Source organism: Gekko japonicus, unplaced genomic scaffold (assembly GCF_001447785.1).
Source record: "Gekko japonicus isolate JY-2015 unplaced genomic scaffold, Gekko_japonicus_V1.1 scaffold1139, whole genome shotgun sequence".
NCBI lineage: Eukaryota > Metazoa > Chordata > Lepidosauria > Squamata > Gekkonidae > Gekko > Gekko japonicus.
In genome coordinates this window covers 549,096-567,945 of record NW_015172591.1, presented here as the reverse complement: position 1 = coordinate 567,945, position 18,850 = coordinate 549,096, and the positions used below count along the sequence as shown (strand labels likewise).

The 18,850-nt window shown below is 48.6% G+C and overlaps 1 protein-coding gene across 1 annotated transcript in view; it reads left to right on the top strand.

The window, feature by feature from the left end:
* Positions 1-8,314: 8,314 nt before the first annotated feature.
* Positions 8,315-18,850, top strand: part of MAP2 (microtubule associated protein 2) — a 150,948-nt gene continuing 140,412 nt past the window's right edge. Inside the window, exon 1 of the mRNA XM_015421522.1 lies at positions 8,315-8,576. Within this exon, the coding sequence (XP_015277008.1) occupies positions 8,315-8,576 (262 nt within the window). The remainder of the gene's footprint in view (positions 8,577-18,850) is intronic.

Sequence of the window (18,850 nt, the reverse complement as noted above, 5' to 3'; positions counted from 1 at the left end):
AAGGACCGGCCTCTCCGCCTCCGCCTCGGAGCTGGGTGGGCAGGGGGAGGACCGGCCTCGCCGCCGCTGCCGCCTCCTCGGGACATCGAGCGGGGGGGGATGGAGGAGACGGAGCTCTTCTCCGCCCCCCGCGAGTATCGCGGGTCCCCGTCTTGTGCCTATCTAATTCCCTTTTGAAGCTGCCCATGCTTGTAGCCGCCACCACTTCCTGTGGCAGTGAATTCCAAGTGTTAATCACTCTTTGGGTGAAGAAGGACTTCCTTTTATCCGTTCTAACCCGACCGCTCAGCAATTTCATGGAGTGCCCAGGAGTTCTTGTATTGTGAGAAAGGGAGAAAAGTACCTCTTTCTCTACCTGTTCTTTCCCATGCATAATCTTGTAAACCTCATTTTTTAATATTCTTTAATGGTTTGTGATAATGATGAAGTATTTACATCTGTAACTTCTGCTTTGTAAAAAATAACATTTTTAAAAAGTTTGGAAAGACCCGAACGCTAGAGAGCTCACAGTGACTTAATGGAAAATGTCCACGGAGGACATGCAAAGGAAGGCACATTTATCCATGCCGAGATAATTAGCGCTTTCTTTAACAAAGTGATAAATCTTTTTACTAAATACGGGATTTTTCTCTTGTTTTTCCCATTTGTGGGCAGTGTAGCAGTGTGTGGGGGAGGGGAGTGTAATTACATTTATAATCAGATGTCAGAATGCAAATAAGGGCCCAGTCATCAAAACATTTAGCTCTTAAGTGTGGCTTTCATGTAGGATAGAAGAACCTCCTTTTGTTCCTAACCCACCGGGAACAAAAATAATGTACTGAAAAATTTAATTCCCCTTAAATTATTTCAGTATAATCCAGGTGAAGGAGCTACAGGTTGCCTTGGCTTCCTGGGGAATATTTCTAATAAGAAAGGGTATTTAAAAAAAAAAAAAACCCCTCTCAGCAGTTTTTTGTTTAAGCAGGGGTTATGCTCCGGGGTCATTTCCTGCAGGAGCACACAGGAGCGAAGCTCTGGCAGTAAAGAGCCCAGGGGGCGGGCACGTGCAACAAGCCCCACCCCCTGCTCCCAGCAGCCCTCAGTCAGAGCAAGAAGCAGCCATAGGGCTGCCAAATCCCCCTGGGGGGCTGATTTCCCCCCGCTTTGGGTTGGGGCCACAGCCATTGTGCGCTGAGGCGCGCTGAGGACGCCGGGCGGGAACCCCCCGCCGCCAGGTAAAACAAATTTGGCAACCCTAAGCAGCCAGGTAAGTTGCAGAGCCCCTCTGGCCCCCCGGTCCAAAACAGTCCAGTTGTACCTTTAAGACCAAGTTTTATTCAGGTACAAGCTCTCCCTCCTCTGCGAGGACAGATCTGCATGTTCCCCCCCCCTCCAATAGCTAGCAATCCAAAACAGTCCAGTGGAGCCTGAGCAGTGGGTGTTGCCTTCTGACACACTTCCGGTGATGTCAGGGGGTGTGGCCTATGCAAATGAGCTATGCGAATGAGTTATGCTAATGAGCTCCTGCACCTCTTTTTCTACGAAATGACCCCTGGTTATGCTGCAAAGCTTTAACATCACTGGCATGCAGGTGATACGATCTACCCCTTCCAGGGCTATGTAACTGCCATGGTAACATTCCAGTTTTCATATATGGCTAGGGGTGCCAGCCTCCAGGTGGGGCCTCCAGATCTTCCAGGACAACCACTGATTTCCAGAGTACAGAGCTCAGTTCAGATGGAGAAAATGGTTGCTTTGGAGGGTGGACTCTGTGGCATTATGCCACATGGGAGTCCCTCGCCTCCTCAGGCTCCTCCCTCAAAAACTTGAGATATTTCCCAGCCCTGAGCTGGCAACCCTAATCATAGAGTCTAGGTGAACCTCCCCCCCTCACCCGATTCGCCTTTCCACAAGCACCGCCCCCATATCGGGCCAGAACTCCAGAAGCCCTCCCACCGTTGTCCCCCAAGCAATACTGCCTGAGAAACTTAAGTAAGGCAAGAGATTGTGGGGAAGAAGGAAAAAAGCAGTATTTATGACTGGGCCATATATAAGGCTGCCAAATCTAGCCTGGGAAATTATTGTGTTCTTATGTTTGGGGCTCTTTATTCTTGGTGCTTGCAGGGCGGTGGTGGGAGGACTTCTGGAGTTCTGGCCCCGCTGGTGGACCACCTGCTGGCCCCTAGGTTCTGCCGACTGTGTGACACAGTGTTAGACTGGATGGGCCATTGGCCTGATCCAACATGGCTTCTCTTGCCCCAGAAGCCCTCCCCCAAGCACCAAGAATAAAGAGCATCACTTGCCCCAGATCTATACCTGGTGGCTAATAGCAAGTGATGCTCTTTATTCTTGGTGCTTGGGGGGGACAACAGTGGGAGGGCTTCTAGAGTCCTGGCCCCACTGATGGACCTCCTGATGGCACCTGGTATTTTTGGCCACTGTGTGACACAGAGTGTTGGACTGGATGAGCCATTTGCCTGATCCAACATGGCTTCTCTTAACACATGGAATTCACTGCCACAGGAGGTGGTGGTGGCCACAAGCATGGACGGCTTCAAGAGGGAATTAGATAAGCATATGGAGCAGAGGTCCATCAGTGGCCATTAGCCACCAGGTATAGATAGGAACTCTCAGTCTGGGGCAAGTGATGCTCTGTATTCTTGGTGCTTGGGGCGGGGGGGGGACAACAGTGTGTGTGGGGGCTTCTAGTGTCCTGGCCCCACTGGTGGACCTCCTGATGGCACCTGGTATTTTTGGCCACTGTGTGACAGAGTGTTGGACTGGATGGGCCATTGGCCTGATCCAACATTGGCTTCTCTTATGTTCTTACGTTATGTTCTTACATTCTAAGTTTCTTTTTCAGCATACAATATAAGATCCCATGCGCGATGGGATTATGGACTGCTTAACACATGCGGACAAAAAAAAAGTATTCTTAAAGTACATATTTGTAAAAAGGCTTACATTTTTCTCCCCTCCTCGATTTTATTGCACAAGCCTGTGAGTAAACTTAGGTTGAGTATGTGTGACTGGCCCAAGGTTGTGTGTGTGTGTGTAAAGTGCCTTCAAGTCACAGTTGTCCTGCAGTGACCCCAGCAGAAGGTTTTCAAGGCAAGTGAGATGCGGGGGGGGGTGTCATTGCCTTTCTCTGCAGTCTTCGTTGGAGGCCTCCCATCCAAGTACTAACCAGGGCTGACCCTGTTTAGCTTCCAAGATCTGACGAGATCGGGCTATACCACGCCACCTTCCCTCCTGGGCCAGGGTTACCCATCAAGTTTCCATGGCAAAAAAGTAAAAATGCAGTTTAGGTTGTTTTATTTAGAAATACTTGACTTGTTTTGGCTTCTTATATTTCATAGAATCATAGAATCACAGAATGTTAGAGTTGGAAGGGACCTTGCAGGCCATCTAGCCCAACCCCCTGCACTCTGCGGGAGCATAGCCGAAAGATAGCCCTACAACATACCCAAAAGATGGTCATCCAGCCTCCGCTCGAAAACGTCCAGCGAAGGAGCACCCACCACCTCCCGAGGCAGTCTGTCCCACTGCTCAACCACTCTTATAGATAGGAAGTTTCTCCTGATATTTAGCTAGTAACGACTCCCTTGTCATTTCCACCCATTCGATCTAGTCTTGCAATCTGGAGCAAGAGAGAATAGATCTGCTCCATCTTCTGCATGACAGCCCTTCAAATATCGGAAGACTGCAATCGTGTCCCCCCCCTAAGCCTTCTCTTTCCCAGGCGAAACAGACCCAACTCTTTCAGCCTTTCCTCGTAAGACTTGGATTCCAACCCTCTCACCATCCTGGTTGCCCTCTTGTGGACACGCTCAACAATTTAGCACCTTTAATTTCTGTCCTGCTCTGTGTGTATATTCGAAAGGGGTCCTTTGGCTCAGGTTAAAAATGAAACATCAAAAAGCAAGCCTTTTTTCATGTCATCTTTTCATGTGTTCATCTTGGAATACATGAAGTGCCCTCCCCCCCCCCCCCAAAACAGTGAAGTTGTTCTGTGCTGACTGCCTCTCGAAGTCACTGCCTCTTCCCAAATCCCCAGCCCTGTCTCCGGGTCTCCTCTCTCTTTCCAGCCTGGCCTGTATGGATATGCCCAGTTCCAGGGCTCTTTTTGTAGAAAAAGCCCAGCAGGAACTCATTAGCATAATAGGCCACACCCAACAGCAGGAACTCATTAGCATATTGGGCCACACCCCTGACAGCACAGCTCATTAGCACATTAGGCCACACCCCCATGTTACCAGAAGTGCGGTTATCCAGCCACACCCACCTTTTGCTTCTTATTCTGTTTACCTTGTCTGTTGTCAAAACCCAGGGCCTTTTTTTGTAGCAGGAACTCCTTTGCATGTTAGGCCACACACCCCTAATGTAGCCAATCCTAATGAGTTTCTGCTGTTGGGGGTGGCCTATTATGCTAATGAGTGCCTGCTGGGCGTGGCCAACTTGAGAGCCAGCCAGACCTCCGTTCCTGTGCGTTCCTGCCCAAAAATAGCCCTGCCCAGTTCCACCAAATGCCAAACATTTATGTAGGATTACCAGCCTCCCATCAGCGGGTGGGAGATCTTAGTTCAAGGTCTCCAGAAATGGGAAACGGTCAGAATCAGAGTAAACGTAGAATCCAATCCATTCAAAAAGCATCGTAGCCATTTGGAAAACTGCCCTGTGTTCCTGCCCTATCCGTACACACAGTCTTGTGTTTTGTAAGCTGATATTGTGCAGAAGAACCTTGTGCCAAATCCCTTGCCCTCTGAGCATCTGTGGGTTTTGTTTTGTTTTGTTTTAAAAAAAGGATTTCCATTTAGTGAAACCAGGGGTCATTTCGTAGAAAAAGACATGCAGGAGCTCATTAGCATAACTTATTTGCATATGCCACGCCCCCTGACATCACCGGAAGTGTGTCAGAAGGCAACACCCACCGCTCAGGCTCCACTGGACTGTTTTGGATTGCTAGCTATTGGGGGATGGGAGACGTGCAGATCTGTCCTCACAGAGGAGGGAGAGCTTGTACCTGAATAAAACGTGGTCTTAAAGGTGCCACTGGACTGTTTTGGACCGGTAGACCGGGGGGGGGGGACTCTGCAGCTTGCCTGGCTGCTTCTTGCTCTGACTGAGGGCTGCTGGGAGCAGGGGGTGGGGCTTGTTGATGTGCCCGCCCCCTGGGCTCTTTACTGCCGGAGCTCTGCTCCTGTGCGCTCCTGCAGGAAATGACCCCTGAGTGAAACAATTCATCAGTAATGATTCCCGGAGCCTCTGGAAATGGCTGGACTTCTTGCATTCTTCAGTTATCAGTCTCTGTTTGGGTGATTGTTTTAGGCAATTCCTCGTACACCACAGAGAGAGATGGGTTCTCTCCTCAGGCATTTGGAACACGAGAAGTGTTTTCCGTTGAGCAGACAGAGTGATGAATTCATCCACGTTTCTCATAGCAACCCGCTATTTTACACAGTGATCTAATATCTGCACCGCATGTTGCTCATTTTAAAGGTGAAGTAAAAATGAGGAATCGCACTAGTTTGTAAGTGCTACTTCGTGAAGGGTTCACAGAGCGGGATTCTTACCAACAGAAAAGAGTGTTATTAAAGTTTTTGCTGTTCTGGTCATAGAGGTGTGTACTAATTTGTTTCCTCACGCCGACGTAACGCTTTAAAACTTTTAAGCAAATTTTCTAGAACAGTTGGTTTCATCGTAAGGTATGATATACGTACAAACTAGCCTGATCTCGTCAGATCTCAGAAGCTAAGCAGGGTCAGCCCTGGTTATTATTTAGATCATCGCAGGGCTCTTTTTGTAGCAGGAACTCCTTTGCATATTAGGCCACACACCCCCTAATGTAGCCAATCCCCCAAGAGCTTACAGAGCTCTTCTTACAGGGGAAACTGTACGCTCCTGGAGGATTGGCTGCATTAGGGGTGTGTCGCCTAATATGCAAAGGGGTTCCTGCTACAAAAAGAGACCTGATCACTGTCCGCCAAGGAAATCCAGGGTTGCTATGGAAAAGCGGGCAATGGCAAACCACCTCTGAATATCGCATGCCTTGTAAACCCCCTGGGGTTTCCACCACCACACAAGACCAATGATCCGTCTAGTCCACTATCCTGTTTCCCAACAGGGGCCCCCAATAGGCCCCTGTACCCTGGCTGCTCCCCAGAGCCCTCAATCCAGAGGTCCTATTAATCTACCAAGGCTAATAACTATCCTCCGTAAATCTATCCGGTCTCCCTTGAATCCACCATCACCACATTGACAGTAAGTTCCACAAGTCAACTCCTTGTTGTGTGATGCAGGACTTCCTTTGGTCTGTCTTGAGTCTGCTGCCAACCTGTTTGGTAATGTGGCTCAGTGGGAAAACTGATCAGAAGCAGATACTAGAGAGACCAGAGAAAGATTATTTATTCATTCCCAGTAGATGTCAGGTAGCCCTGTCATAGGTTTGGAATGTGGAGGGGTGCCCTCCCGTTGTTTTCGGTCTCAGCTCTCCCTGGCTCACCAACTGTTTGCTATCTTATGCTTGACCTTGTAGATGCTCCAGCTGCAGTTTTACTCGGCTGGGAAAGTTAACGGCTTTTGCTTTGCCTGCTTGCTTTGCCCGCGCACGAGAGATGTATCCATTGGCTCATGCTTACCGGGGGGATGTTTGATTCTAGTATAAGTCAGAGGTAGAGATGTGAAGGCCCGGAAAAAAAACGGAAAAATTCGGGGGGAAACTGTTTTTTTCCCGTTTTTTTCCTGAAGGCTTTTTTGTTTTTTTCCGAAAAATTGGAAAATTTGAAAAAATAAAAGAAAAGAAATTGATTATGGAACGTTTTATTTTAACATGATGACTAAAATATTTTAAGACAAGGTGTTCAAATATTTTCCAAATCATTTCTAAAATATATATATATATGGTATCAGATTGATCTAATGCTTGAGCAAGTCCTAGGTTACAAACTGAACTCTCCAATGCAAGAACAAGATGCATTTCTTCCTTTAGGAGGTTCTATTGTCAGAAGAAAATAAAAAGGTTCCAGTTTTGTTTTTCCATGTGGGCGGGTATTCTGTTTGTAACAACTGTTTGGATGCACTATATTTTTTAATATGCTAGTTGTGATAATTTCATGCCAAGTAAAAATGTCCATAGTCATATTTTATGTTCCTAAAGTAACAGAATGACTTTCAATCTAGAAAAGACAAAAGAAATGCTAATGTAGCAATTTTTTCAATTTTTCCGAAAATTTCCGTTTTTTTCCACACAAAAAAAAAACGGGGAAAAAACGGGTTTTTTTCCAAGCTTCAAAATTTCCGGAAATTTTACATCTCTAGGCCCTAGTATTGGCGGCCATTCCTGACACAAGTTGTACATGTGTCTCTAGTACTGGATTTACCAATAAACAGTTATCTTCTAATGTAGCAATGAGGAGAGAAGCCCTGTGTTGCGTAACCTGGCTAAGGACCCTGACAGTAGCCCCTGGGAATGATTTGTGCATGTGTGTTGCATCCATATTGTGGCAACCCTATAAAGTTTTCAAGGCAAGAGGTGTTGTCTGCCTCTTCCTAGCAAGCCTGGACTTCCTTGGTGGTCTCTCATCCAAGTACTGACCATAACTTACCCTGCTTAGCTTCCGAGATCTCATGAGATCCGGCTACTCTGTGCCCTCCAGGTCAAGGTATGAATGGCTTAGTGTTAGTTGTTTCTGTTGGCATATTTGGTTAATATATCACAGTTTGCTCAGTCATAGAAGCCTGATACTGAGTGCAGAAAAGAAATCTCCCAAGAAGTGTATTTCAAAAAAGATAAACTTAACATTCATTCATGTAGATCCAGTTCATATTCAGGATGCAGTCAGAAGAGAAAGAAGCCTAATTTAAAGAGTACTTTTCCGATTGCAAACCACCATCTTGTCTGGCACCATGTGTATGGGAGGATGAGGCCATTGTTTCTACAGGAGAGATCTGAATAGACATGTGTCTCCATGGAAGGCCATGAGGAGAGAGGGAGAGGAGAAAGGGAGAGAAAGGAGGAGTCAGAGGGCAGTTCCTAGGTTAAGACAAAGAGAGGCACCCCATTCAAGGAGATAACACCTATACACACTAGAGTGATGTACTGCCCCCCAATGTCCAAGCATGCCGAGTTGCTCACTCCCAACAATTTCATCATCAAGTGTTGGACTGTAGATTTTTTTTTGCCAAATATGTTCCCTCTGCCTCCACCACCGCAACCACAAAGAAAATTCTGGTACTGACATCTCTGCCTTGTGGTTTGTGGATTTGAGTAGTGCTGTTGCATTGGGAATCTTTGCTTTGGTTCTCATGACAGGACAAACCGTCAAGGAGACCAGGGATGGCTGATGATCGGAAGGACGAAGCGAAGGCCCCACACTGGACCTCGAGTCAGATCGCGGAGGCCTCTTCCCACTCGCATTCCCCGGAGATCAAGGAGCCGAGCGGTGCGGGCGACGGACTGGTCAGAAGTGCCAACGGATTTCCTTACAGGGAGGAGGAAGAAGGAGGCTACGGAGCGCACGGACAGCAGAGCGCGTATTCCAGAACCAAAGAGAATGGGATCAATGGAGAGCTAGCGACGGGAGAGAAGGAAACAGCAGGTAAAAGACCTGAAGTCTGTCCCTTTCTCATTTTGGCTTCAGAATCCTTGCTTGTGAAAAGGAGTCCGTGGCGGGAAACGGGGGCAGCCTTTTGCTCCGGGGTGAACTTGGGTGCTGCCCGGGCCAAAGTTGAATCCTGGCATGGTGGAAGGGAACAGAACCTGCGGGGGGGGAGGCCCTAATTCTGTGGTACGAGCAGACACTATGCGTGTGAAACACCCCCAGTGCTTTCTTGGGAACCTGCCAGGGCTCTTTTTGTAGAAAAAGTCCAGCAGGAACTCATTAGCATAATAGGCCACACCCAACAGCAGAAACCCATTAGCATATTAGGCCACACCCCTGACAGCACCGCTCATTAGCACATTAGGCCGCACCCCCACGTTACCAGAAGTGTGGTCATCCAGCCACACCCACCTTTTGCTTCTTATTCTGTTTACCTTGTTTGTTGTCCAAAACCAGGGCTTTTTTTGTAGCAGGAACTCCTTTGCATGTTAGGCCACACACCCCTAATGTAGCCAATCCTAATTAGTTCCTGCTGTTGGGTGTGGCCTATTATGCTAATGAGTTTCTGCTGGGCGTGGCCAACTCGGGAGCCAGCCGGAACTCCGTTCCTGTGTGTTCCTGCCCAAAAATAGCCCTGGGAACCTCCATTCCCCAGTCATGGTAGAAATACTAAGCCACGGTCTGTGGCGACAGAAGGGAGAAGGCCCGGCTCCTCTCTTCACCCGGCCATCAGCTCCGGCCTTGTAGGCACAATCGAAGGGCTTACCCTGTGACAACCGATGGAGGCGCTGACTGGCTTGCTAAGTAGCAATCCTCCCAAAACGGAGGCATTGTAGCATCCAGCATGAAGGAGGCCGTGGGGGTCCTGACACTGGATGTGGCTGCTAAGTCCGGAGGCAGCCCTGGGCTTCTGTCATACCAAGAGGCAAGAAGTTTTTTATTCCCTTCTGAAGAGAATCCGTGGCCATAAGCACACAGGGGGTGAAGGAACCCAGACAGTTTTATTGAACCCTCCCTAGTAGTTGACAGAAAAGGAACTAACGGAGGGAAAGGCGTTCACGCCCCTCCTGCCGATTGCAAATCCCGAGAACAGCAGGGGGGTGGGACCCCACAACTGGCAAGAGGGATGTCAATAAAACTGTCCGTTTTCCTTCGCCATCTGTGTGCTTTTTGCCTCTGAAGAGGAAAAGAATGTCTTTGCCTCTTGGCATTGCAACGTCCAACAGAACCGAATGGAAGATCTGGACCAGGGGGACTCCAGGGACCTGCCGTGAGTGGACTCAAGTCAGTCCCTTCAGGCCACCATTCCCAACGCCTGCTTCCCCCCCCCCTCAAATGGCTTCAGATTCCAACCTCATGTATATCGAATCTGGTGCCATACAGGCCCATAGCGACAGTGGGGCATTTCGGGGCCCTGCCCCCAGGGGTCATTTCGTAGAAAAAGAGCTAGGGGAACTCATTAGCATAACTCATTAGCATATGCCACACCCCCTGACATCACCGGAAGTGTGTCATAAGGCCACACACCCCGCCCCCAACGGTCCCGGTCGCCGCCGGCCTTGCAGCTCCACTGCCGAGCCCCATGAGGGGGCCGGCGGGGAACCGCAGGGGTGGGGAGAGGCAGGGAGGAAGCAACTTAGCCTCCTTCTTCTCCTGCCTCCTCCTGGCTGAATGAGGGCCGGAAGCGGGGCGGCCGGAAGCAGGGGGCGGGGCTTCTTCATGTGCCCCGCCCCCCGTACCTCACCCGGGGGAACTGCGATCCCCCACGATCCCCCCCGAAATGACCTCTGCCTGCCCCACAAATAGCTGTGCCAGAAACCTTGTTTTTGAGGCGAGAACCCCTGCTGCTTGCAGCAGCCAGGGTGAGAGTGCCACGGCTTGTCCTCAGGCATCCCTCTTCCTCCCACTGTGGGATTTGGCGGGGGGGCATCATGCGACCTGGGGAAAGACAGCTCAGAGCGAGGGGATTGTTGGAGAGGTACTGAAGGTGCCCTTGAACAGCGTTCCCTCTAAGCTGAGTGAGCGTGAGCTAGCTCGCAGTCTCTTAGCCTCCGGCTCACGCATTTTTGTCCTAGCTCAGGAAGGAGGGCTCCAGAGCAAGCTAATTTATGCAGCGGCCAACTGGCTCGCTCACGACTTCAAAGCCAGTCGCTCACAAAGTAGAATTTTTGCTCACAAGACTCCACAGCTGAGAGGGAGCATTGCCCTTGAGGGTCCTTTTAAGCTTTCTTGCTCTGTGGGAGGGGACTCAAAAGGCAATCAAATGCCTTTTTTCCCCATAGGAACTGATACACTCGCTGCCCTGCCCCTTGAAAGAAAGGGCGAGAAACAGGCTTTGAGCCTCTCCCTTTAAGGACAGGCATCCAGATTGGTTTAATCAACTGTAATTTAACTGCCCCTAAAAATGTAAGTGCCACCTGAACGACAAAAAAAGATCCTTGCTATGGGGCAGGTGCCACAGAATGCGCCGTCGGAAGGAAAGGTGTGAGGCAGAGAAGGGGGTGGAAATAAGGCCTCAAAATGGACGGCACCGCTTTAGGCTACGGGTGGGAGGTTACATTTTTAACGCCTCCCCCTCTGTTAGGAAGCTGCCGGGTTCTAACCTAGCCTTTTACCTGCCGTACTGCTTTTCTGTTTGCCCAAAAGAGGTTAAGCCAAGGGCAGCGTTAATGGTGTGATCCTATCTGAGGCGGTACAGTCTGTTCCACAGCCTCCTTGAGTTTTATCTGTAGGATTTGGCAAAAGAGGATGTAGGGTGATCATTTTAAAATAGTAAGATTGTTTATCTGGCTCTGGAAAGGGTTCATTCACTGCTTCACCGGCTTCCCCGGCTTCTGGGCTGAATCATTCCCGTTGTGTGAGAACAGGCCATAAACTGAATGCGTTGCACGCCGAGTACTGCGGAGCAAGGATGCTGTCGGGGGGGGGACGGGCTGGAGTAGACACAGTGTTGAATGTCATATTCCAGAGGTCCCCAACGTGGGGCCCCATGGTCACCATGGGGCCTGCTGACACCTTTCGTGGTGCCCCCCCTCCAAGCGCTTTTAAAAGTGGGCAGGGCTCAGTGGAGCTTTCTCCCAGCAAGGCTTGTGATTGGCCATTGGAGCTTCGATTGGCTGTGCAGATTTTTAAAAACATTGCTTTGGCAGCAGCTGTCACCACAGCACAAGGATCTACACAGCGTGACTGAAGGTAAGCTGTGGCAGCCATTTTTTGGCTGACTCCACCTCCTGCGACAGCCATTTTGTGGCAGCCATTTTGGTGCTGCGCTAGGCTTGCCAAGTCCCCCCAAGGGGTGGGGAAACCCTCACCCCCGAGGCCCGTTCCCCGCTGCCAGCGGATCGGGCCCCGGGGGGGAACCCCACCCCGATGTGCGCGTCACCCGGAAGTGACGCAACCACGCTGGAGGCGGGGCCACGGTCATCCAAGGGAAAACTCTATGGTTTTCCCTCAGATGGTCGTGGCCCCGCCCCCAGCGTGCCCGTCGTTGTCACATCACTTCCGGGTGACGTGCGTGCAGTGTGTGCGCGGTTTGCGTGTGCGCACACGCTCCAGACGGCAGACGGGAGTCTCCCGCTCCGGAGGAATTTACACTTGGCAACCCTATGCTGCGCCCAACATACTATATCAGAATTCCAAATGTACCCCCTGGCTCAAAAAGGTTGGGACCCCTCTAGCATAAATAGTGACCGGATGGAAGCAGTTACAACAGCTCTGCTGAACTGAGTTCTAAGGTGTAATGACCCCTTTCTCAAAATGTGGTGGAAATTTAGCTTAATGTCTCTTCCATACGGCATTGTCTGGCAGTCTCATTACCTCAGGCTCCCCAACATACAAACAAATACCGCCAGTTTCCAACCATTGGACTCCCCCCGCCGCCTTCTAGCGAGCCATAGATCTTCAATTTGAGCGGGCATGAGGCGATGTGATGTTTTCACCGTGCAAATATTTTGTGTATGTTTTTCTTTCTAGTTTTTAATGTGGAGTTTTATATGTATGTTGCTGTCATTTAAAATGCAGGCCTGTACAGTAAGAAAAGGGGCAGCTGGGTAGTTGTGAAGTGTGTTATGATTCGATGGTAGCTGTACTTGAGGGTGTAGAGTGGACTGTTTTGTTCAGAGAGGCTTTGCATAAGAGACAGTGGGGTGCTGAATGGAGGGTGTGTGGAGGGAAGAGATGGAGGGAGGTACTGTAGAGTGTGGAGAAATCTGTGTTGTGTGTGGAAGTTACAAGTCTAAGTGGCAAGTGAGGGAAATAAGCCTGTGTGGAAGTTATTAGTCTAAGTGGGAAGCAAGGGAAATAAGTCTGTGTAGAAGTTATTCGTCTAAGTGGCGAGTGAGGAAAACGAGTCTGTGTGGAAGTTATTGTCTAAGTGGGAAGCGAGGAAAACGAGTCTGTGTGGAAGTTATTGTCTAAGTGGGAAGTGAGGAAAACGAGTCTGTGTGGAAGTTATTGTCTAAGTGGGAAGTGAGGAAAATGAGTCTGTGTGGAAGTTATTGTCTAAGTGGGAAGTGAGGAAAACGAGTCTGTGTGGAAGTTATTTAAGTGGGAAGCGAGGAAAACGAGTCTGTGTGGAAGTTATTAATCTAAGTGGGAAGTGAGGAAAATGAGTCTGTGTGGAAGTTATTAGTCTGTGTGGTGAGTGAGGAAAACGAGTCTGTGTGGAAGTTATTGTCTATGTGTGAAGTGAGGAAAATGAGTCTGTGTGGAAGTTATTGTCTAAGTGGGAAGTGAGGAAAATGAGTCTGTGTGGAAGTTATTAGTCTGTGTGGTGAGTGAGGAAAACTCTGTGCGTTATTTTTGACACAAAAGACACCCAGCCTCCTGTTTTTGAGGCGGTGCCTCCCACCTGTTGTTAAGACCTGCTTCGTAGTTGCAGAACGCTGCTGTACTCAAGGGGAAGGAAGGCTCTGGCTTGTGGCAAGTGAGGGCAAGGCAAAACAAGTGATGGTTCAGGGAAAGGGAGGGGTGACAGTTGAAAAGGGGAATTGGAGAGGAGGATCTGTTGAGCTACTGTTCAGATATGCAGTGATGGCACTTCTGCTTTGTTGGCAATTATCACTAGCGTCTGGCAGCCAACGACATGCCTCCCAGCTGAGTCTCCATTTTGGGAGGGCCATTATCACCACACCGCCAGCCAGCCGAGCACTGGTGGGAGTTTTCAGGCCTTAGCAACGGCATCCAAAGAACCACATGCCCGGCGGCATCACTGAAGCCTTCAGCCTGCCTGAGCAAACACTGCTGGATTGATCTTGACATGACATTGTATGATTGCACTGAAATTTGTCTGGCATCCAAGAAGGCAGTAGATATACGTTTTTCTGGAGCAGAGCATGAATTTTAACACTCCAGTGTACCAAAGCAGTGGACATTCGTGTATGCAACCATGCCTGCTAAGATGATCTTAGCACCATTTACAAACTGCTGACAGTGTTTTATGGTGGGGAAATGTCCATAGTTGTTTCTGTAATTGGACAGCTATAAATCTTCAGGCCCTAAAGCTGTTTCATAGATTGACAGACAGGAAATACCCCTCTAAACATAATGTAAATTTAAGTGTTGAGGAACTATGTAAAAGCTTAAATCTAGATAACTCCTCAAAGCTGAGATGTTCTGGTAGGACTTGTTCTTACAAATCATAGCTACTTGGAATTATGGGAAATTGGTGCAAGCTGAGGAATGTCTTTTACGGTGTTCCTTTGGAATTCTTTATCACTAGAGATGAACGGTGGAAGACAGGAAGGCCTGGCGTGATCTGGTCCATGGGGTCGCGAAGAGTCAGACTCGACTGTGCGACTGAACAACAAAAGCAGTAGGATAGAATAAGAATCCAGTAGCAACTTGAAGACTCACAAAAAGTGTGGCAGGGGGTTGAGCTTTCATGAGTCAGCGCTCAGTTCTTCATCTCTCCTGTAGATGCCAGGGATTGAATTTGGGATCTTCTCCATACTAAGCTGGCGCCCTGCCACTGAGCCATGCCCTCTCTGCCTATTACTTAAAAAGCCACATTTAGACTAGTCAGTTTTACTGGTGTTGCTGGAACAGAGTATAATTTCTTGCTTCCAAATGGTTCTCTAGAGGCCAGGACATGTTCTACTAGCGTTTCATCAATTGACTTATCTACTTCAGGCATCATTCAAGCTGCTAGCGTTGACTTTCCAGGCCCTTCATAGCCTACGGTCCGTATCCCCTGTGGCCTGCTCCTCCTTTTATCCTATCTGTGTTCAGAAGATGTCCCTGCCCCAGATAATTTCAGTGTGTGAACTTAAGAACATCTATTGTTAGGTGTCAGCTGTGGAATTATCTCCTTGTTGAGGTCAACAAGAGTAGCCCTGTCTTCCTGCATTCTGGAGAGCTTTATTTTGGATAGCAGTTGGTGAGTCTGGTTGATTTTGGGTAGAGATGCCAGTTTCCATGTAGGACCTGCGGATCTCCTGGACTTACAGTGTGTCTCCGGGCTACAGAGATCAGTTCCCCTGGAGGAAAATGGATGCTTTGGAGGGTGGACTCTGTGGCATTGTACCCCACTGAGGTCCCTGCCCACCACAGGCACCATCCCCTAATCTCCAGGATTTCCTCAACCCCTGAGCTGGCCACCCTACCCCCTACTCCCGCTAGTGTCCTGGGGGGGGGGACCTGTGAGCTCTAGTTTTGTCTTCCTTGAGAGTATACTTCAATAAAGTGCCTTGCGTGATATTTAAAAGCTGTTTTATTACCGTAAGCCGCTTTGAAGGCAGGAAATGCAAATGTTTTGAGTTGTTGTTGTTCAGTCGCACAGTCGAGTCCGACTCTTCGCAACCCCATGAACCAGATCACGCCAGGCCTTCTGGTCTAATCATCTCATCCTTTGCCGTCCCCATCTTCTTTGACCTTCAATCTTTCCCAGCATCAGGGTCTTCTCCAGTGAGTGCTCCCTTCTCATTTGGTGGCCAAAGTATTTGAGCTTCAGTTTCATTATCTGGCCTTCCAGGGAACAGTCAGGGTTGATTTCTTTTAGGATTGATTTGATCTTCTTGCAGTCCAAGGGACTCTCAAGAGTCTTCTCCAGCACCATAGTTCAAAAGAATCTATTCTTCGGCGCTCGGCCTTCCTTGTAGTCCAACTCTCGCAGCCATACATGGCTACTGTACATCTTTAGAGCTTAGAATCTGGTGATTTTCCCTGTGAAAGACCACGAGTGAAGACAGAAGCCATCTATGCATGCCGTTGTGGGTACAAGGCAACAAACACAGAGGGAGACGGAGCCTGTCCAGAAAAAGACAACTAGAACGACTGGCCGTTTCCATCTTTATTTACAAAATATACAGTTGTTACAGAAAAGAACTAGCCCTTCAGATCTTTCCATCCAGTTTGCATCCATGTTTGACTCACTTTGCAAAGTCCTCCATGGTCTTGATCCTTTCACTCCCCCCCCTTCATTTCCTGTTATGTCCATTTCTTCAGCCTTGTCCTTCCCCCCCTATACTCAGACCCCTACATGGGGTGCCAGCCTCCAGGTTGGGCCTGGAGATCTCCTGGAATGACCACTGATCTCCAAATTACAGAGATCAGTTCTCCTGGAGAAAATGGCTGCTTTGGAAGGTGGACTCTGTGGTATTATACCCTACCCCTAAACCCCACCTACTGCAGGCTCCACTCCCAAATTTCCAGGCGTGTCCCAACCCCAGAGGTTTACAGCCACAAATAGACCAGCACCCATAATAGCTCACTATAAAGGACCCAATCCAACTGCTGTACAAAACTATTACTATTTAAAAAAAAAAAACTTTCTACATAAACCTTACAAGGAGACACAGTCTCAGGAAGTGGAACACCAAAGCAATGTAGGTTTAAGAGCACTATATATATACAGTCCAGTAGTGGTTAAGACCAGTGTTCCCTCTAAGCTGAGTTAGGGTGAGCTAGCTCACAGTTTTTTAGCTTCCCGCTCACACATTTTTGTCTCAGCTCAGGAAGGATGGCTCCAGAGCAAACTAATTGATGCAGCAGCCAAATCGCTTGCTCACAACTTTAATGCCAGTAGCTCACAAAGGAAGATTTTTGGTCACAAGACTCCACAGCTTAGAGGGAACATTGGTTAAGACGCTGAACTGCAGGCTGTGGAAGGCCGGTAGTTCAGCAGTTCAAGACCCGAGTGTGCCGCATGACGGAGTGAGCTCCCTCTCTAGTTCCAGCTCCTGCCAACCTAGCAGTTCGAAAGCAAGAAATTGCAAGTAGATAAATAGGTACCACTTTGGTGGGAAGGTCACAGCGTTCCGTGCGCCTTGGTGTTTAGTCATGCCGGCCACATGACCACGAAAACGTCTTTGGACAGCGCTGGCTTTGAAACGGAGATGAGCATCGCAACAACCCTAGAGTCGGATTCGACTGGCTTTCGAGCAAGGGTACCTTTACCTTTACCTTTATCTTGTGCCTAGGCACACAATTCCAAAATGTCCAACAGTTTAAGTCCCACAGAACTTGGAAAGAAAATTATAGGCTTCAGGCTACTAATTCCAAGATGGAAAGAAAAGGAGTTACCAGAGACTGGTCACAGACGAAGCTCTTTTGGGAAACGGGAAAAAGGAGGTTGACACGCCCCGTCAGAACAGAACGTCAGTTATACGGCTGTGCCTTTTATTAGGCAACGTGGGATTTAAACTTATGTTTTGTACAGCATTTGGATCGGGTCCTTTATAGCGAGCTACCAACCCCAGAGATGGCAACAGAGTTGTCTGCTCTGGGTTCAGAAATTCCCGGAGATTGGGGGGGTGGAGCCTGGGGAGGGCGGGGTTTAGGGAGGGGTGAGGGAGGGGAGGACCTTCCGTGGGGTACAGTGCCACAGAGTCCGCCATTTTTTCCAGGGGAACTGATCTTTGTTCTCTGGAGATGAGCTGTAGTTCTGGGAGATCCCCAGGCCCCACCTGGAGGTTGGTGTAGTCAAGGACGAGAGATCACGGAACAGGCTGAACTTCGTAAAAAAAGCAGCAGTGATAAGATAACGAAGTCCTCATTAGAGAAAAATAAATCTTCTTTCATTGTTCAGTGAAAAACAATTCATTAAAGTTGTATCTTTTGAAGTAAATTGGCCTCAAGTCTTGCCGACAGTACAGCGCTGGTAGAAGAATAAGAATAAGAAGAGTTTGGATTTATACCCCACCCTTCACTACGCAAAGGTGTCACAGAGCGGCTTACAAACTCCTCTCCCTTCCCCTCCCCACAACAGACACCCTGTGAGGTAGGCGGGGCTGAGAGAGCGAGAGCTCTGACAGAAACTGCTCTTTTTCAAGAACAGCTGTGCCAGAACTGTGACTTGCTCAAGGTCATCCAGCCAGGTGCAAGTGGAGGAGTGGGGAATCAAACCCGGTTCTCCCAGATTACAGTCTGTGCACTTAACCACTCATCAGATGAGACCTACACCTTTCATATTTTTTCTGCAACTTTTTGTCTGCTCCTTCTTCCTTCTTAACTTACATCGTTTTGTTATGTGAAAAGCCAACTGCTCATCTTCTCCTGCTCCCTCTTTCCGCTTAGAACTTGCTTCGGGTTTCTTGTTTCCATTCAGGGTTTCCCCGTAGTGTCATCCAGTCCCTCTGGAGGGATTCTAACGAGTTCCCTTCCCTTTGTTTGCCTTCCTCCCTGTCTGACAATGATCTGAAGGCTCCTTCTTCCTCCTTAACTTACATCGTTTTGTTATGTGAAAAGCCAAGTGCTCATCTTCTCCTGCTCCCTCTTTCCACTTAGAACTTGCTTCGGGTTTCTTGTTTCCGTTCAGGGTTTCCCCGTAGTGTCCTCCAGTCCCTCTGGAGGGCTTCTAACGAGCTCCCTTCCCTTTGTTTGCCTTCCTCCCCGTCTGACCCGTTGCGGGCTGGGAGTCTGTTTTTAGTACTGCACTGGAGAGCGGCATTTACAGCACTTGAGAAATAACAACAATAATTTCCCTGGACATCATTTTAAAATCCCAGACCCTCTTTTGAGAGCAGTTAAAAATCCTCATTACAGTTTAGCTCCATGTAACTGTGACGCCTTTAAATAAGGTAGGAAACAAATACATTTCTGCCGTGTCGCCAACAGCAAATACTCTGATTACTTCTTTCTTTAAAAAAATTGGGGTCTTTCTATTCAGGAGAGCAATTTCCAGCTGATTGACGCATTTTTTAATCGTTGATGGCAGGTTTTAAATATGGGTTTTCTAGAAGTTTTTGACCGTTGCAATTATTCTCGTTTCTGTGCTGTTTCGATGATGTTTATCCTGCTTTATTCTTACTGTATTAAAAAAAAATCTACTCCAC